At 43.3% G+C, this 19,142-nt stretch overlaps 1 protein-coding gene across 1 annotated transcript; it reads left to right on the top strand.

Annotated features, from left to right (window-relative positions):
* Positions 1-13,890: 13,890 nt before the first annotated feature.
* LOC134295934 (uncharacterized) lies at positions 13,891-18,783 on the top strand. Its single transcript, XM_062969442.1, has 2 exons — positions 13,891-14,253; positions 18,377-18,783. Exons 1-2 carry the CDS (start codon positions 14,196-14,198, stop codon positions 18,658-18,660), a joined length of 342 nt encoding a protein of 113 aa, XP_062825512.1. The 5' UTR covers positions 13,891-14,195; the 3' UTR covers positions 18,661-18,783.
* The last annotated feature ends 359 nt before the right edge of the window (positions 18,784-19,142 follow it).

Below are 19,142 nucleotides of genomic sequence, written 5' to 3'. Positions count from 1 at the left end.
TAGGCAGGCCCAGTCCTCCTCTACGTTTGTCATCTGTTAAAATTGTATATTTGATCCTTGGTTTTTTATTGGTCCAAATGAATTTTGAAATATCCTTATTCCACTGCTGAAAGGTTCTTTTATTTCTGATTATCGGTAAATTTTGAAAAATATATAGCAGTTTGGGGAGTATGTTGGATTTTACAGCAGCTCTTAATGGGCTTTCTTGATATGTCTTCGGGGGCATCATTCAGCCCTCCACATAGCATTGAGCCATGACAGTGAAAGTTGTGTCAAACAGCATTCATTTGACAGTATATCTCAGGCATGGGCAAACTTTGGCCTTCCAGTTGTTTTGGACTCCAACTCCCACAAGCCAGCTGTTAGGAATTGTGGGAGTTGAAGTCCAAAACACCTGGAGGACTGAAGTTTGCCCATGCCTGGGTTAAATCCTTGCTAGAAACCTACTGGGTGACTCTGGGAAACTGACAGTATTTCAGACTCACATGAAAGTGATGGCAAACACACTATGAACAATTTTTTCCAAGGAAATCCCATGCCTTAATATATCATAAGTCAGAAAATACTTGAAAATTCACATATTAACAAGGCAAGAAAATACATTTAAAACAGTATTTATTTTTCAATTATTTTATTCAGTGTAAGAACCACCCAAAGCTACATGTGCACTTCTTCATGTTCTTGTCTGGGTGGAAGGATCACACCTCTTCTGTAGCCTTAAGGAGTATCCTATGAATTATTCCCAATATTATCATTTCAAACATTTAGCACTCTGGTCTGAAAGTGTTCTCCATAGCTTCCACTCCTATAAGATCTTACATTGTCAGGTCTTGCATTCAGAATTTGTGGAAAATAGGTTTGAGAACTATAGTTTTCAGCCACTCTCACTCAAGGATTTGGGATTCTGAGGTTTATAGTTTCAAGCCCAAATTTTCTCAGTTTTAGTTTGCTTGAACCAACATCTAGAAGAAATTATGAGACCAGGATTGGTGAACCAAGGATCCAGCTCTGTTGAAATAAATTTATTTCTTCCCATATCTCGACAGACCAAAATCTGAATAGCTGTAGTATTTCAAAATACTGGTATTAGGATTGTTATGGTTGTCACAAAAATCCATCTTTCCTACACACACACAAAAAGATGAATTCCAGGCAGGCCTTTATATGCAATGCAAGAATACATTTATCTTTTGAACTACAATCCAAATCAAGGCCTACATTTCAAGACCAGAAATTAGCGGCAAAATGAATAGTTAGGCTATCAGTAGTAGTAGAGCTGCTTCAAATGGAGCAAAATATGGCAATAATGCGAGAAGAGTATTTTGAGGGAGGTGAGCCCAGAGCTATTCAACACCTTTGACAATGACTTGAGTGTTGGAAGAGAAGGCTTGCTTATTGCATGTGCAGGTGACCCCAAATAGAGAAGGACCAGAAGTCAATTTGACCTTAACAAAGTAGAGCGCTGGGCCAAAACTAACAAAATGAATCTCAACAAGGAGAAACGTAAGGTACATCCGGCACTTCTAATTCTTAAGGCTTCAGGGCAGAGAGCCCTAGACCTTGTATAGCTGGCTGGAGAGGATGCTGTTGCGGAACCTTCCTCAAAGCCATAGGGAATGGAGGAGTGAAGATTTCGAACCTACAAATGTGGAGAGTCAGCTCTATTATATTTAGGAGGGAAAATAAATGCACAGATATGGGATGAGGGACACCTGGCTTGATATCAGTCCATGCAGAAGTGATCTAGGAGTCTAAGAGCTTGTCTACTAGCCCTATAATATCCTTTGACCAGAAGTTGAACCTAGATGTCCAGGCCGGGCTGTGGTGCAGGCTGGTGAGCAGCCTGCTGCAATAAATCACTTTGACCATGAGGTCATGAGTTCAAGGCCAGCCCGTGGCGGGGTGATCACCTGTCAATTAAAAATAAAAAAAAATAGCCCCTGCTTGTTGCTGACCTAGCAACCTGAAAGATAGTTGCATCTATCAAGTAGGAAATAAGGTACAGTAGGGTCTCACTTATCCAACATAAACGGGCCGGCAGAACGTTGGATAAGCGAATATGTTGGATAATAAGGAGAGATTAAGGAGAAGCCTATTAAACATCAAATTAGGTTATGATTTTACAAATTAAGCACCAAAACATCATGTTATACAACAAATCTGGAAGAAAAAGTAGTTCAATATGCAGTAATGCTACATAGTAATTACTGTATTTACAAATTTCGCACCAAAATATCATGATATATTGAAAACATTGACTACAAAAATGCGTTGGATAATCCAGAACGTTAGATAAGCGAGTGTTGGATAAGTGAGACTCTACTGTACCACTTATAAAAAAAGTGGGGAGGCAAATTTAACTAATTTACGACGTTGGAATGAGGAAGTGCCGTCAGAGTGGATGATGAAGCAGCTACTCCCCCCTGTGGCCAGAATCGAACATCCCCTCAGGAGAAGGTTAAATTGCCTCTGCGTCTGTCTGTCTCTGTCTCGGTTCTATGTGTATATGGGCATTGAATGTTTGCCCTGTGTGTGTATAATGTGATCCGCCCTGAGTCCCCTTCGGGGTGAGAAGGGCGGAATATAAATACTGTAAATAAATAAATAAATAAATAAATAAACATTCAGGGACTTGTTGTTCATAATGTGGGATAAAACTGGTTAACCCATTTTACCCCACATTAGGTTGACAAATTAGGAACCAGTCTTGGATGACACACACTTCCTTGACCCATTTCAAACCGGCTTCAGAGCAGGATACAGAGTTGAAACTGCTGTGGTCACCTTAGTGGATGATCTTCGTCTTAACACTGGAAGGAGTGCATGTCCCTGTTGGTGCTTCTAGATCTCTCTGCGGCCTTTGATACCATCAACCATTGTATCCTTCTGGAACATCTAGGGATTGGGAATTGGATGCACTGTGCTGCAATGGTTCCACTCCGGCAGGTTCTGTATGGTGGTGCTTGGGGATAGCTACTCCTCAAAAAGTAACTGTTCTGTGGCATCCCACAAGGTACCATCCTATTCCCAATGCTTTTTACCATTGACATGAAACCACTGGGAGAGATCATCCGGAAGGATGTGGTAAGGTCTATCAATATGCAGATGTGGCGTTCCAGGGCTGGAAAAGTACATGGAGGAGGCAAAAGAATGGTTTACCCCAAGGCAGCGTTCTTGCACCAACCTTATTTAACATCTTCACGAACAATCAGCCACTACCACCACTCACAAAGTTTTATATATGCTGATGACCTTGACCTAACAACACAAGCAAAAGATTTTGAAACAGTTGAAAAGCAACTCACTAATGGCTTGAAAGATCTCTCCAGCTGCTACAAAGAGAACCACCTGAAGCCTAACCCTCCCAAGACACAAGTGTGTGCTTTCCACCTACGTAACCGTGAAGCCAACAGGAAACTGAAAGTTACTGGGAAGGCCAAGAGCTTGAACACTGTTTCCATCCTAAATATCTTGGTGTCACCTTAGATCGAACACTAACATATAGGAAACACTGCATGAACACCAAGCACAAAGTAGCTGCATGCAACAACATCCTGCGGAAACTGACTGGCAGCTCATGGGGTGCAGACCCACAAGTAATAAGAACATCAGCCCTGGCCTTGTCTTTCTCAACTGCTGAGTACGCCTGTCCTGTCTGGCACAAGTCTGCCCTTGCAAAGCAGGTGGACATAGCATTGAACGAAACATGCAGAATAATCACAGGATGCCTTAAACCTACACCTGTTGATAAACTCTACAAGTTAGCTGGCATTGCTCCTCCTGACATGTGATGGGAGGTTGCTGTTAACTGTGAGAGAAATAAGGTTGAACATTGTGAAAGCCACCCACTGCATGACTATCAGCCTCCTCCCACCAGACTCAAATCAAGGAAGGGCTTCATGAGAACCACCACTCCTCTTGATGTTCCTCCAGCAACAGCAAGGGTGTCTCTCTGGGCAGCTAAACCTGGCAATTCTAACTGGATGGCCCCCCAAGAGGGTCTTCCTCCAGGGGCAAACCAAGAATGGGCAACTTGGAAGTCCCTGAACAGACTCAGAAGCGGAGTGGGCAGATCAAAAGACAACTTGGCAGGATGGCATGACCTGGAGGAATCCTCCACCTTGTGTGACTCCGTATATGTATGCTTGACCACAATGTCCTGCCTCATGTACAGAGGAGGAGTTGTTTAAAGCTACGGACAATGCTGTTGCTGTTGCCTGCTTCTGGTCTAAAACTATTTAACTGCTTGTGATTTCTTTTATTGCATCACTTTTAAATTCATTTATTATGCAATGCTTTTGACGCAAAATAAAATGCAGATGATACCCAAATGTATTTATCCATGCCTTGAGAAACAGCTTGAGCTAAGGATAGAGTGTCTCCTCTGAATGAATGCCTGGAGGAGGTCATGGGCTGGATGAGAAACCGAATCCAGACAAAACAGAGGTGCTTGCCATCAAGGGTCCTAATCTGGGGATGGAGGTGTGTCAATCAGTTTTGGACAGGATCCCACTCCCCCTGAAAGACTGTCCATAGCATGAGAACCTCTTGGATCTGTCCCTCCAACCAGCCCAGGTAGATGCAACTGTCAGGAGTGCTTACGACCAGCTTCAGCTGATCTGCTAACTGTGCCCCTTCCTAGATTTGGAGGGCCAAAGGATGATAATGCATGCACTGGTCATCTCAAGGTTGGACTTCTGCAATCAAGTTCAGAAATGCCAGTTTGCTCAAAACATGGCAGCCAGACTAGTTACAGGAACATCTAGGAGTAAGCATATTTATTTACGTTGTTTTATATCCCACCCTCTCTCCCTCGCTGACGGACTCGGAGCAGCTAACATCTATATTATAGTCACTCCTCTGGCTGCCAATTAGTGTCTGGGCAAAGAAGAAAGTGTTGGTTTGGGTCTTTAAAGCACTACATGGTTTGAGTCCAGGTTACCTACAGGATCTCCTCCACCCGTACAATCTGCTCTTTAGGAGACTGAGCTCCTCTGGGTTTTCCACTTATTTCCATCAGCCAGAACCCAACTGGTGACCATCACCCAGAGGACCTTTTCATCAGCCACCTTGAAAAGACTATGGACAGACCTACCGGAAGAGATCTTTAAGAGACCATTGAAGACCTATCTCTTCTGGAAGACCTACCTAGTCTGTGTTTAATTATGAATTTTAAACATGCTCTGCGTTTACCATATTTTAATCTATGTTCTGTGTATTTTAATATATGCATCTCATATATTAAAGTTTTAATACATGTATTTTACATAATGTTTTATGATTGATGTGCTTTTAACACTGTGTTAAAAAATAAACTTATTTATTTACAGTATTTATAGTCTGCCTTCTCACCCCGAAGGGGACTCAGAGCAGATCACAATGTACATATATATGGCAAACATTCAATGCCATTAGACAAACAACACAGAGACAGACACAGAGGCTATTTAACTTCCCAGATTCTGGCTTTGTGAGGGTATGCTTGATTCCAGCCACAGGAGGAGCTGCTGCTTCATCATCCACTGTGACGACGAGTTCTTTTTTAATGGAGTACTTCCTCATCCGGTGTTGTAAATCAGTTAAATTAGCCTCCCCGCATAAGCAGTCCCTAAATTCTCCTACTTGACAGATGTAACTGTCTTTCGGATTGCTTAGGTCAACAACGAGCAGGGCTATTTTTTATTTTAATTGTTGGGTGCTCACTCTGACACGGGCTGGCCTCAAACTCATGACCTCTTGATCATGGTGATTTATTGCAACTGGCTACTAACCAGCCTGCACCACAGCCCCACCTTGAGGGGAGGCGGATATAATATTTTTTATTACATGTACATAACAACACAGCACACGTGCACATTGGGTCCAAGTATCTGGGGTTCGTCTTTGAATATCAGGATCTTCCCAAAGGGCCTAGGATATTAGAGGTATTTTTGTAGAATGTGCACAGTTCCAAGAAGTGCTGCCTTCTTCTGCATTTGGATAGATATTGGTGCTTTGGCTGATTATTAGCCAAGGTGTATCATGATAGCCAAGAGCCCTCAGGAAGTCCATGATCAACTGTTGTAGCAATAGAAGAAACAGGTCAGCTAAGGGTGAGCATCAAAGCCAGGTTGACTGCACATTCTGTGCTCTACTCCTGTGTCTGAATAGCTTCATGGAATCCAGGGCCATTTGGGAACAGAAATGCTTCAGACTACTCCTGGATTAGGGTGTTCATTCAGATGAACCTTGACAGACCACAAATGGAACATGGATCAGCAGTGTGATGTGGCATTTTAATAAGTCGATGTGATTCTAACCTGCATCAATAATAATAATAATAATAATAATAATAATAATAATAATAATAATAATAACAATAATAACAACTTTATTTTTATACCCTGCCCCATCTCCCCGAAGGGACTCGGGGCGGCTTACATGGGGCCTTGCCCGATAAAACAATCAAATATCAAAACACAGCAATAAAACAGTTATCCAATAAAAACATCAATTACAGTAAAAACAATAATTAAAATCAATGTAAAACATACAATATTAACACTGGAGACTAATTCATAGAACCCAGGCAAAGTGCAACATGTGCCGAAATGGGCCGAAATGGGGAAGGTAATTTCACAGTTGAAATGGACAAAGTGCAATATAGCATTGGCAACATCTCGAGAATGGGGCTATTATAAAATGGGCAGATAGATCAGTCCGACACCAAATTAAGTATCAAAGGCCTTTTGAATAGGAGTATAATCTCTAGCTCAGGCATGGGCGAACTTGGGCCCATCAGATGTTTAGGACTTCAACTCCCACAATTCCTAACAGCCAGTAGACTTTTAGAAATTGAAGGAGTTGAAGTCCAAAACACCTAGAGGGCCCAAGTTTGCCCATGCCTGCTCTAGTTCAACGTTTCTTAAACTTTTTTCTCTTGTGCCCCCTTTCCATCTGAGGAATTTTTATATGAGCTCAGCATAAAAGTATGCAAATTAGGTGTAGCAATCAAACATTTACTGATAATAAATCAGCATTTGCAAGGTCTGATAAACTGGTTGATTTTCTTTTTCTATGAAGTACAACTGAAGCATTTTCTGCAGAGCCCAGTATAAATACTGTACAACAGATTTGTGCAAATGTCTAAAACAGCCACTTGGTGACATCGAGAAACCTTTTATTGTTGGTAAATTTTTCATGACCCCAACTTTAAGCCACGGCAACCCCATTTGGGGTTTAAGAAGTCCTGGTCTAGGAAGTCCTAGTCCCACTTTATTTTGCTTTGGTCTGATCTCATCTGGAGTACCCTTGTGTACATTTCTGGGCAAAGCAATTGAAGAAGGAGATCAACAAGCTGGTGTAGAATGACCAAAATATTTAAAGGACTGGGAAACATGAATCCCTTTAATTAGTGCCCTCAGAAGCTATTGATATTTAGCCAGGAGATAGAAAATTAAGAGGAAATATAATAGCCATGTTTAAATATTTGAAAGGATATTATATTGAAGATGGAGGAAGCTTATTTTCTGTTGCTGCAATAAAATTCGTGTTCCTTAAGAAATGGCTATTGATGGAACATATCACATGATGCAAGCTCATACAGTGGATTCCAGGTATTCTGCCATTTGTAAAGTGTAGTTTTTTCCTATGTTTCCTAAGTTGATTGGCAATTGACTTCTTTTTCAATTCCCTGCGTAGAGTGTCAGGGGTGGCGACGGGGGGGTGAGACCCTGGTTGCCGTGCAGAGTGGGTTCCATAAACATCATCCCAGTCTCACCTCCTTCTCCAGGCTGTTTTCCCATGCGGAGAATCAGCACTGGTCAACAAACACTCCAGCAGGCGAAGAGTCAGTTGTTTAACTGTTGTTTAACTTTATTTACATAACTATTTACAGTTGCAGTTATTCACAATAAATCCCGGACACATGGCTGTGTCTCCGCGGCTACAGAGCATGGCATTCATAGTCCATCTCCAGCGAATGCTCAAGCCGAAACACCCACTCTAACAGACGACACTCCCCTGCATTCCACAGACCAAGAAGGAAGTCTCGGTCAAACAAACTTGACCCCATTGGTCCTGTGATACATCAATCAATGCAGGTTCTTACTAACTCCATAGTTACTGAAATGCCTTGCCGAGACTAACACAGAAGGCATTTCTAACAGCCTAGATTGATTTTAACATTTCACACAATTCACAATACCCTGACATAGAGATGTGTAAAAATGTCCAAATTACTGTGTGACGAGAATTTCTGCTTGTAAACGTAATGATTACATCATCATGGAGGGAGGAACCGAGATGGACAGTTTTGATTCCTGTTGTAGCTCAGCAAGTGGTTGAGAATTTCTCTGATTTCTCTGACATGTTAGAGGACAAGGCTGTCAGTGCCAGGAGAGAATTGCAGCCAGGAGAGGTCCCAGAAGGACCTCTCAGAAGCCGCCCTGAGTCCCTTCGAGTGAGAAGGGCGGGATAGAAATGAGGGAAATAAATAAATAAGGGGCAGATGTTTTGGATTCCACAGGGGAACGTACTGGGTCTCTTGGGAAATAGCTTTTGGTTGATGGGGAATTTCCATGAGAGGTTAGATTAGGCTTGAGACTGGAGGGAGTGAAAATAGTCTAATTCAACACTGACAGACTTTGTGAGAAGACCTTGAAGCCCAGATGCATTAGACAGGATCTCATGGCTACTTGGTCATGCTTAAATTAAGGAGTGCTGGATTCATGCTTTTCAGAGGAGACAACATTGCCATAAGGAATGTCTCAGCTCTCAAGTTCATGATTCAAGTATTCTCAAGTTATCTGATTCATGTCTTTGTTTCCTGGAAGGATGTACCTTGGAAAAGTTATTGATTTCTGGTTTGTGATTTATGGTTAAAGTACTGCTATGGATTTTGGTTCTCTTGATTTTTGGATTTCTACTATTTTGTATTTCCTATTCTGCTGATCCCTTTTGAAATGCCCTTTCCCCCTTTTATCTGCTTTCTTTAGTAAACATTTTTAGATAGAATTACTGGACTCTGGTGTGGTGCTGGGTGAAAAGGTGTTTTCAGTGCTAGAGTTCAACAATTCCTTTTTTCTGCCATTACCATATTGGGATGGAGGAGGAAGGAATGGTATTTTATATCTTTTTTAAAACATAAAATAGATTTACCTTTTGAATTGAGAGCTATCTGTACTTCTAAAGAGAAATTATAATAGCCAAAGAAAGTGGGGGAGGAGACAGTGGGAGGAAAAACATGTCTCGCATGTGATGAGAAGGCAAAAAAAAAATTAGAAAAGGAAGTGGAAAGAGGGAAACTGTGTGATGGGGTAAGAAAATCATCCATTTAATTTCAAAATGGTGCTTTGTGAAGTTTAAGCGATAAACAACGATCCCAAGCGCTTTCCTTATCCCATGTGATGAAGTCCTAGGACACAGAGAAATTGATTCAAATAATTGGAAATGAGGTTCCACCCAAACATTAGGAAGAACTGCCTGATGGTAAAAGCTATTTGAAGGTGGAATACACGACTGCTTTGCGTGTTCCGATGAACCTGTGGGCACTGGAGTGATGCACTCCCAGGAGTGGCCGCAGGGGAGGTTCCAGACCAAGCACAATCCGAAGACCCAAAGACCTCAACGGCGGAGCAGGCGGAGGATAACATGGTACATGTTACAACGGCTGTGAAGGCGGAAGAAGGCTGCAACAGACTGAGAAGCCACTGTCGTTGTGTTAACCACACCACTGCTGGAACCTCACTCTGTGAAGACTGTGTGTTGACCGGCCGTGCACCGACCTCCACACATTAAAAAAAATCACGCACAGGCGTCTTCCAACAAAAATAAAAACAAACCTACAAAAGTCCCATGGCGATCAGCGAGTGGCGACGGGGGCAGGACTGTGAAATCTGGAAGCCCCTAGTCACAGACTGGCACATGGGCGGTGGATATGGACTCAGTCGTTCTACCTCAAGGACCGAGGCAGTTGAGTAGTCCGGCAGCTGTATCCATGACTGAGCAGCCCTTTTTAGGATCCGCTCTGCTCACCCCACACGGGGAAGGGGCTAGAAAAGGTGCCCTAAACATAGTCTGCCTCTCCTACCCTGACTGGACTGCCGCGTCCAGAGGGGTCACCACTCTGCGGCCAAAAAAGAAAAATGAACTTTGGAACATGGAACGTACGGACATTGTTAGATAACACTGACAGCGAGCGCCCCGAACGCAGGACTGCTCTCATTGCAAGAGAGCTGGGACGCTTCAAGATCGACATAGCAGCCCTTCAGGAGACCCGGAGAGCAGGAGAGGGGCAGCTGAAGGAAGAAAAGGGAGGCTACACCTTCTTCTGGAAGGGACTACCTGAAGAAGAGCGAAGAAGAATACACGGAGTTGGCTTTGCTATCAGAAACGACCTGGTGAAGCACCTGACTGAAGCACCCACTGGCATCAACGAACGACTTTCAACCCTCCGAATTAACCTTGCCAAAAACCAACAGGCAACCATCATATGCGCCTATGCACCAACTCTAGATGCTGACGAAGACATCAAGGAAAAATTTTACTGTCAGCTGGATACCATCCTATCGGAGATACCTAAGGAGGACAAAATCATCCTCCTGGGGGACTTTAACGCAAGAGTCGGAAGGGACTCTGACCTGTGGCCAGGGATCATAGGAAAAGACGGGGTCGGAAACAGCAACTCGAATGGCATCTTGCTTCTCACCAAATGCGGAGAGCACAACCTTGTCATCACCAACACGCTCTTCCGCCAGAAAAACAAGCTCAAGACATCATGGAAGCACCCTCGGTCAAAGCATTGGCACCTCCTGGACTATGTTATCACACGTGCCAGAGACCGCCGCGATGTGCTTCTCACAAGAGCCATGACAGGTACTGATGACTGCTGGACAGACCACAGGCTAATCCGATCCACGATGGCTATCAAGATCGTCCCCAAACGCAGACTCCAAGGAAGGAAAACAAGGCGAAAAATGAACACCCAAGCCCTTCAGGTGCCCTCCAAACGAGCCCTTCTCCAAACAACACTCAAAGATCATCTACCCACAGAACACCCCGAAAATGTTGAGGAACATTGGAACAAACTGAAGACCTCCATCATCACAGCCTGCGAAGAAAGCATTGGATACCTAACTAAGAAACATCAAGACTGGTTTGATGATAACGACAAAGAGATCCAACAGCTGATTGATAACAAAAGGAAAGCCTTCCAAACATGGCAGAGAGACACCAACTGTGCTGCCAAGAAAAAGATCTATGCCAGTGCAAAAGCCGAGGTCCAAAGAAGGACCAGAGAACTCAAGAACATCTGGTGGACAAAGAAGGCTGAAGAAATCCAACACCTTGCAGATACCCATGACGCTCAGGGATTTTTCAAAGCCACAAAGATCATTTATGGACCAAGAAACCATGGCATACAGCCCCTACGCTCATCAGATGGAACCAAAATTCTGAAGGACAAAACATCAATTGCACTACGTTGGAAAGAGCACTACCAGAACCTGCTGAATCGCAGCTCCAATGTGGCCGAAGAGACCCTCTCACAAATCCCGCAACAACAAACCAGGGATGAGCTTGCAGCACTGCCTAGTTTGGAAGAAGTCAGCAATGCCATCAGCCAACAAAAAAACAACAAAGCTAGCGGACCTGATGGGATTCCCGCTGAAATCTTCAAAGAGGGTGGACCTGAGCTGATGCAACAACTCCACCAGCTTATTGAAAAGGTGTGGATGACCGAGAAAATCCCAGCAGACTTCAAGGATGCCACCATCATCACCCTTTTCAAGAAAGGGGACAGAACAGACTGCGGGAACTATCGTGGTATCTCCCTTCTAACCTCCGCCGGGAAAATCCTCGCAAGAATCCTTGCAAACCGCCTTCTCCCTGTCTCAGAAGACACCCTCCCAGAATCCCAGAATGGCTTCCGCCCCTCCAGAGGAACAGTGGACATGATCTTCACTGCTCGACAGCTCCAAGAAAAATGCAGGGAACAAAACCAACCTCTGTACATGGCATTCATTGACCTTGCAAAGGCATTCGACACAGTGAATCGCAGCGCTCTCTGGACCATCCTCCAAAAAATCGGGTGCCCTGACAAATTTGTGAACATCCTGCGGCTCCTCCATGATGACATGATGGCAACAGTCTTGGACAGCAACGGCTCCCAAAGTGACCCATTTAAGGTTGAATCAGGTGTCAAGCAGGGATGTGTTATTGCCCCCACCTTATTTTCCATCTTCATCGCTATGATACTTCACCTTGTTGATGGGAAGCTTCCCACCGGAGTGGAAATCATCTATCGGACAGATGGCAAGCTATTTAACCTCAGCAGACTGAGAGCCAAAACCAAGGTCACCACAACATCTGTTATAGAACTCCAATATGCTGATGACAACGTAGTCTGTGCGCGTTCAGAAGAAGACCTACAAGCCACTCTAAACACCTTCGCAGAAGCATACGAGAAGCTCGGCCTCTCACTGAACATCGAGAAAACCAAAGTGCTCTTCCAACAGGCACCAGCTAATCCCTCTGCAAAGCCAGGAATACAGCTTAACGGTGCAACATTAGAAAATGTTGACCATTTCCGCTACCTTGGTAGCCACCTCTCCACAAAAGTCAACATCGACACTGAAATACAACACCGCCTGAGCTCTGCGAGTGCAGCATTTTTCCGTATGAAGCAGAGAGTGTTCGATGACCGGGACATCCGTAGAGAGACCAAGGTGCTTGTTTATAAAGCCATTGTCCTCCCAACCCTGCTCTATGCCTGCGAAACGTGGACTGTGTACAGACGTCACACCAAACTCCTGGAGCGTTTCCATCAGCGTTGTCTCAGGAAAATCCTGCAAATCTCTTGGGAAGACAGGCGGACAAATGTCAGCGTGCTTGAGGAAGCAAAGACCACCAGCATTGAAGCGATGCTCTTACGCCATCAACTCCGTTGGACTGGCCACGTTGTCCGAATGCCCGATCACCGTCTCCCAAAGCAGCTCCTCTACTCTGAACTCAAGAATGGGAAACGGAATGTTGGAGGGCAGGAAAAGAGATTTAAAGATGGGCTCAAAGCCAACCTTAAAAACTGTGGCATAGACACTGAGAACTGGGAAGCCCTGGCCCTTGAGCGCTCTAATTGGAGGTCAGCTGTGACCAGCAGTGCTGCGGAGTTTGAAGAGGCACGAACGGAGGGCTTAAGGGAGAAACGTGCCAAGAGGAAGGAGCGTCAAGCTAACCCCGACCGGGACCGCCTTCCACCTGGAAACCGATGTCCTCACTGCGGGAGAATATGCGGGTCAAGAATCGGTCTCTTCAGTCACCTAAGAACACACGCCCAAGATACCAAGGTTGGAAGACCATCGTCCTCGAACGTCGAGGGATCGCCTAAAAACAAAACAAAAAAAAAAAAAACACGACTGCTTTAAAATATGGAGAGGAGTCTCTTTCTCTGAATGTTTTCAAGCAAAGACTGGGTGGCCATCTGTCAGGAGTGGTTTTGTTGCTTCTTCCTATGTGTCAGAATGGGAGTAGCTCATCCTTGGGATCTATTGAAACACTATGAATCTATGGTTCTATGAAATTTCAAAATAATTTTCAAATTTGGCAGTCTGGATTAAATTTGTAAGACACTAAATTAATTCATCTTCCTAAGTTGTGAAAACCTCATTCCAGTTAAATTTGAGTCAAAGCATTCTGGGAACCATGCATGAGCCTGAGGCTCCCACCACTTCAGCTATTTTCCAACAACCTTGTTAATGTTTACCAAAAATTAAAAATTCATTCCAGGTTTTGGTGTGCTGGTTGGCTCTCTTCAAAGATTAGAATCTTGATCTCAATCTTTACCCTCTTTTTATCCTCTTTGAAGTTGTGATTCATATTTTTGATTTCACAGACTGTTAGGACACCCTTTATTCTCTACATGTCTTGAAATGTACAGACCCGGATCTGGAGAATGAGAGGATCCGGCACGTGATAGGACCAGATGGATTCTGTGCCGAAAACGGGAGTGAGATGGCAGTGAAGCATTTTGTCCTCATCCTGTTGAGGTCAAAATGACACAATGACATTCTGAGACAATTGATGGTGTGTTGCTCAACTCCAAGCCCCACCTCTTCCATTCAATGGACTCTCCATAAATACCAGGGATCTGGAGCTCACCCTTCATCTGATCTTGCAAGAGCTACTTCTCCTCCATCAGATCATCCAACCAAACCCTCACCATGAGGGCCATTTTCCTTGCACTTGCGGTTCTTCTGCTGGTCGCTGTAGCCATTGAAGGTAACTGGGGAAAGAATTCACTTATGTCTCTTGGATGGATGGCAGTGTTTGTGCATGTGTCTCCTGGAATCTTTTCTAACCCAAGGGACCAGTAGTCCCACAGTCTTGGAAAAGTTGCTTTTTTGGATTAACATTTTCCAGATTCCTCTAACTAGTGATTCTGGGAAGGTAATCCAAAAGAGTAACATTTCCTAGTTCTGTATTATCTCTTGAATTTTGGTGATCTTCTAGAAAATATAATTGATGGATGTGAGAATTGTTGGGTGGATAAACTTTTTGTATTCTCAATGCTGTTCCAGGAGGGGAGAGGGGCTCTTAAAGACTGAATCTACATCTACTGAAATAATCTAAAATAGTGTGCTCCAGAGCTGGCCCAGATAAATCATGGGAGTGATCCAGAGCCCAATCTGCGTCCAAATGGCTGGCTAGGCCAAACAGTGTATTAGGGGCACTGCTGCCTCCATTTTGCCATCAGAAATAAGCTCTTTGGAAGCATATTTCTGGCAATATCACTTCTGATGTTGTCACAATAGTTTGGCCAGTCAATGTAATCAGCAGAGGTGAAATCGTCAGCAAGGCTCTGCTGGTGAAGTGCTTCTAGCCATTGGTGGGTCACTTGGATGTGTGGACACTAGGTCAGTCTGGTTCCAATCCAGTCCAGTTGCCCAGACCTCAAAATTACCAGGATTGTTCTGGGTCTTCCTGGAAACCCTGCAGTAAATCATGACTCCTCTTGCACTGGATTAACTGCTGGAAGTTGTTCTTCTACTGCAAAACCAGCCGTTCATCATTTGGGCTTCTTGCAACAGCTGAAAAGTGAGTCTATTTTATTTGGCTTGTGTAGACACAACCTAAGACAAAGGTGGGCAACCAAAGTCTGGAAGCTGACCACAGAATTGCACTAGATGACCTGCAAATGCTTAAAGAAGTTCCACTGGAAGCTGACCATACAATCACGCTAGAGAAGTTCTCTCTAAGGGTCCTTCCACACAGCCATATAACCCAGAATATCAAGGCAGAATAACCCACAATATCTGTTTTAAACTGGATTTTCTGAGTCCACACTGCCATATATCCCAGTTCAAAGCAGATAATGTGGGATTTTATTCAGCTGCATGGAAGGGGCCCAAGAATATCTAAACCCCCCAAGGCAACTCTATGGTCATTCTCTGGTGCATGTTGACTACTGAGTCATTCTGGAGGACCTAGATATTCTTAAGGAGAACATCTTCATCAAATCTGCAAATAATCAAATGCGCAAATGTGGAGGAGGAACTGCACAGCTCTCATTAGCCGTAAAGTATGTTAGCTAATACCGAGGGAGTTTGGGGCTTAAAAAATTCAGAACTTGATAATAACGGTTGTTCATCCCAGCTTTTAGATGTACCTTCTAGTCTTGTTCCAGAGAAGACTGATTTTGAAGCCTTCAACATGTTCGAAATGAAGCTGAAATGCCAGGAAATCCAGGCTGATTCAGATACGCATTTCCTAACTATATGCTCCTTGATGATAAATAATCCATGAAACTTTACCAATTCTTTTACTAATCCAAAATGCTTTAGAAGAGTCTGAGTATTGGTTTTCCCATCTTCCCATGGCCCAGAAGATAACAATTCCAATTTTCAAAGGCAAATATTTTATAGTACCTTGTAGGAGCAATCGGTGGAGGCACTTTTCTGTGAAACCATTCTTCAAGGAATCAGTAAGACTGCCAAGTTTTCCAGGCACCAAGGAAGGGAAACATTACTCGGTCCTGGTTCTCCCATATCAGTTTAAACTGTAAAAAAATGAAGTGAGGCTTGAAACATAGTGGAAGGGGGAAATGCAACAATTAGTTTGTTGAATTTGCATGCTTAGAAGTCTGCTACTAGATTTGGGAAACCTTTGAGAGCAGGGAAGCATTATGCTTTTAAAATCAGGGATACTAGCGAATATCTGCCTTTAACAGTGGGATGAGGATTGTACACATGGTTATATGCAAACCTGGAAATCTTAAAAGATAGATCTATAATGCAGATTTTATCTGTTTGACCAGTTCCACCCAAGCAAACAGAGTGGCTAGGGATTTCTGATAAAGAGAGATTAATTTTCAACTGTTTTCAAATTTTGCTTTTAACCCAGAGGCCCGAGAGACTTTTAAAAATCAATCCTGCTAACACTTATTATTATAAGGTGATCTATCAAACTGTAACATTCAGTCTCTTAACGTTTTTCTTTTTTCTACCACCTTGCTAGCTCCCCAAATCTCTAAACATAGCATCCATAGCTTTCAAATTTGAAGGGGAAAGTAAGGAATGAGGCATGAAAAATATATGGGAATTTTTGCCTGCAATTTGGATTGAAGAGATTTCAGCTAAATTGAGGGTCACCATTTTCCTGTTCGCTCATTCCATGGCAGAGAGAGTAAAGGAGGACAGTGTTACTTTACTGCTCTCCTAGGACCCTTCTACACTGGGCCAAAACCTGCAATGGGTTCTGGATTAGCCTGATGTGTCCAAACGACGTCTCTGGCTAATCCGAATTAATCCAGAGTAAACCTGGATTTCCAGGTTTGCATCAGGGTACAAAAAAAGCATCCAGATCTTTCAATAAATCCAGATATTTGCAAGTGTGGGCCTTCTGGGATGTCGATGTGTTGTCACCCTGACCTCCCTCGCCCCCGTTTTTTATTTTTAAACAACTTAAAAGCAGCGAGTTACCATTTTTAGCGGCCTGAAAACATACTGTTACACCTGGAAATGATGCAATGGAACTTTCAAGGAGCCTTTCAAGCCTCCAGGAATGGTAATCATTGGCTTTTAAATTGTTTAGAAATAGAAAAGGGGGTGGATGAGGGCAGAGGGTTGGTGACCATATTCCTACCATGCCAATCCTGGTTTGGTACACAAGGGAATGTAGTCACTCGCCCATGAAAGTCACAGGATTTTGGCCTACATCCCAAGAGGAACTGGGATTTGTCCTGTCTGGAAGGGTCCCCAGACTAAACTTTTGCCATCCTACTAAGGAGAGGAGATGGGTTCATTTTTGAGAAGAGTTAAAGCACAGTAATTAGATTGATCCATGGATTTGTTGACTCAGCCTTTTTGGTCTCATTTTTGGCCTGAAATTCCTAGACTTATCCATTGGAACATCCAGTAACCTGATGAAAGAGAGAAGTGGGAGAAGGAAAAGGAAACTGGAGCATTTCAAAAGCAGCCAGGAAAGTGGGACAGAAGAGAACCAAACTGCCAAGAGCAGAAAGATGAGCATAGCTCCCCTTGTGAATCTTTTCCTTGTCCCGAAATGACCTAATCCAGTGATGGCCAACCTATGACACGCGTGTCAGCACTGACACGCCTAGCCATTTTTGCCGCCACGCTGCCGCATGCAGATTGATTGGATGACTAATGTCTTCGGTGGCCAAATTTGGTGTGATTTGGTCCAGTGGTTTTGTTGTTTACTCCATGGGAATTATGCACATTACATTTATATATATATATACTAGCTGTGCCCGGCCACGCGTTGCTGTGGCGAAGTATGGTGGTATGGGAAATAAAGTATTGAAGAATTGGTGGTAGTTACAATTACTGCTCCCCCTCTAATTAGGACTTCATTTTTCTTTTCTTTTTGTTGTATCAACCTAGTGGCATGGATGATGGGTTGTGTTGTCAAATTTCGAGGTTGGGGGACCTGTAGTTTTGTTGTTTTGTGGGTCGCCGTGATGCCATCACTCATTTATATATATATATATATATATATATATATATATATAAATCATTCTATTATTCTTCTATTATTATTCTAGTATACTATTATATTATTACTATTATATCATTATTATATTATTCATTATTCATGACTACATTGAAACTAGAATAGAGAGAAATCAGCGTGGAAACTGCAAGAGGTACCATAGATTGTTGTACATGGAAATAATGGTAGTAAATAGTTTTTGATTTATTAAATACAGTTATATATTACAATTATATATTTTTGTTATTTAAACTATATATATTGTGAAATTATGGTTTTGTTCTCAAAGTGACACACCATCCAAGTCATGCTAGGTTTTTTGGTGAATCTTGACACACCAAATGCAAAAGGTTGCCCATCATTGACCTAATCCAAGCCTTCTCTTTTGCAGCTACACCCAAATGTGGTTACTGCCATGGAGGCTGTGCCAAACATTGCCCGTATGGTGTGAATGCCGCTTCGAACTGCGCTTGTCCTGGCCACAGCTATGGATATCATTGCTGCCACCTGCCACCATCACGTCCACCTCCTCCTCCTCCACCACCACCGCCGCCTCCGCCTCCGCCTCCACCTCCTCCACCACCACCACCGCCACCTCCTCCTCCTCCACCACCACCACCACCTCCTCGTCCACACCATAAATATCACTGGAGACCAACCCATTACAAAGGTTGAATGTCCCACAAACCCATGTAGAGGGGTTGGGCATGACATCCAGCTCTCTTTGGTGCTTGGAAAAGAAATACTTGTTTCCTCTTTTTAAATAATAAAAGGGTGGCACAGCCACAACAATTTTCACCACGTGTCTTCTTGTTTTGAATTGCAACCACTTGGATTTCTTTATGCCACATTTTTTTGTTGTTTAATCTTTTCTAGAACTCCATTTAAACACGTCTCTTGGGATAGACTTGTCCAGCCTGAGCTCCTTGTGTAGCTAGGAGTGTATCTACATTGTAGACTTAGTGCAGTTTGACACCACTGCCATAGCTCAATGCCATGAAATTATGGGAGTTGTAGACTTACAAGGTCTTCAACCCTTTCTGCCAAAGAATGCTGGTGTCTTACCAGACTATGACTCCCAGAATGCCATAGAATTAAGCGATGGCAGTAAAGTGATGTCAAGCTGCATTGATTCTACAGTGTAGATGCACCCTTGG

This window comes from Anolis carolinensis, chromosome 1 (assembly GCF_035594765.1).
Source record: "Anolis carolinensis isolate JA03-04 chromosome 1, rAnoCar3.1.pri, whole genome shotgun sequence".
Classification (NCBI taxonomy): Eukaryota; Metazoa; Chordata; class Lepidosauria; order Squamata; family Dactyloidae; genus Anolis; species Anolis carolinensis.
This window is presented reverse-complemented; position numbering and strand designations above follow the sequence as displayed.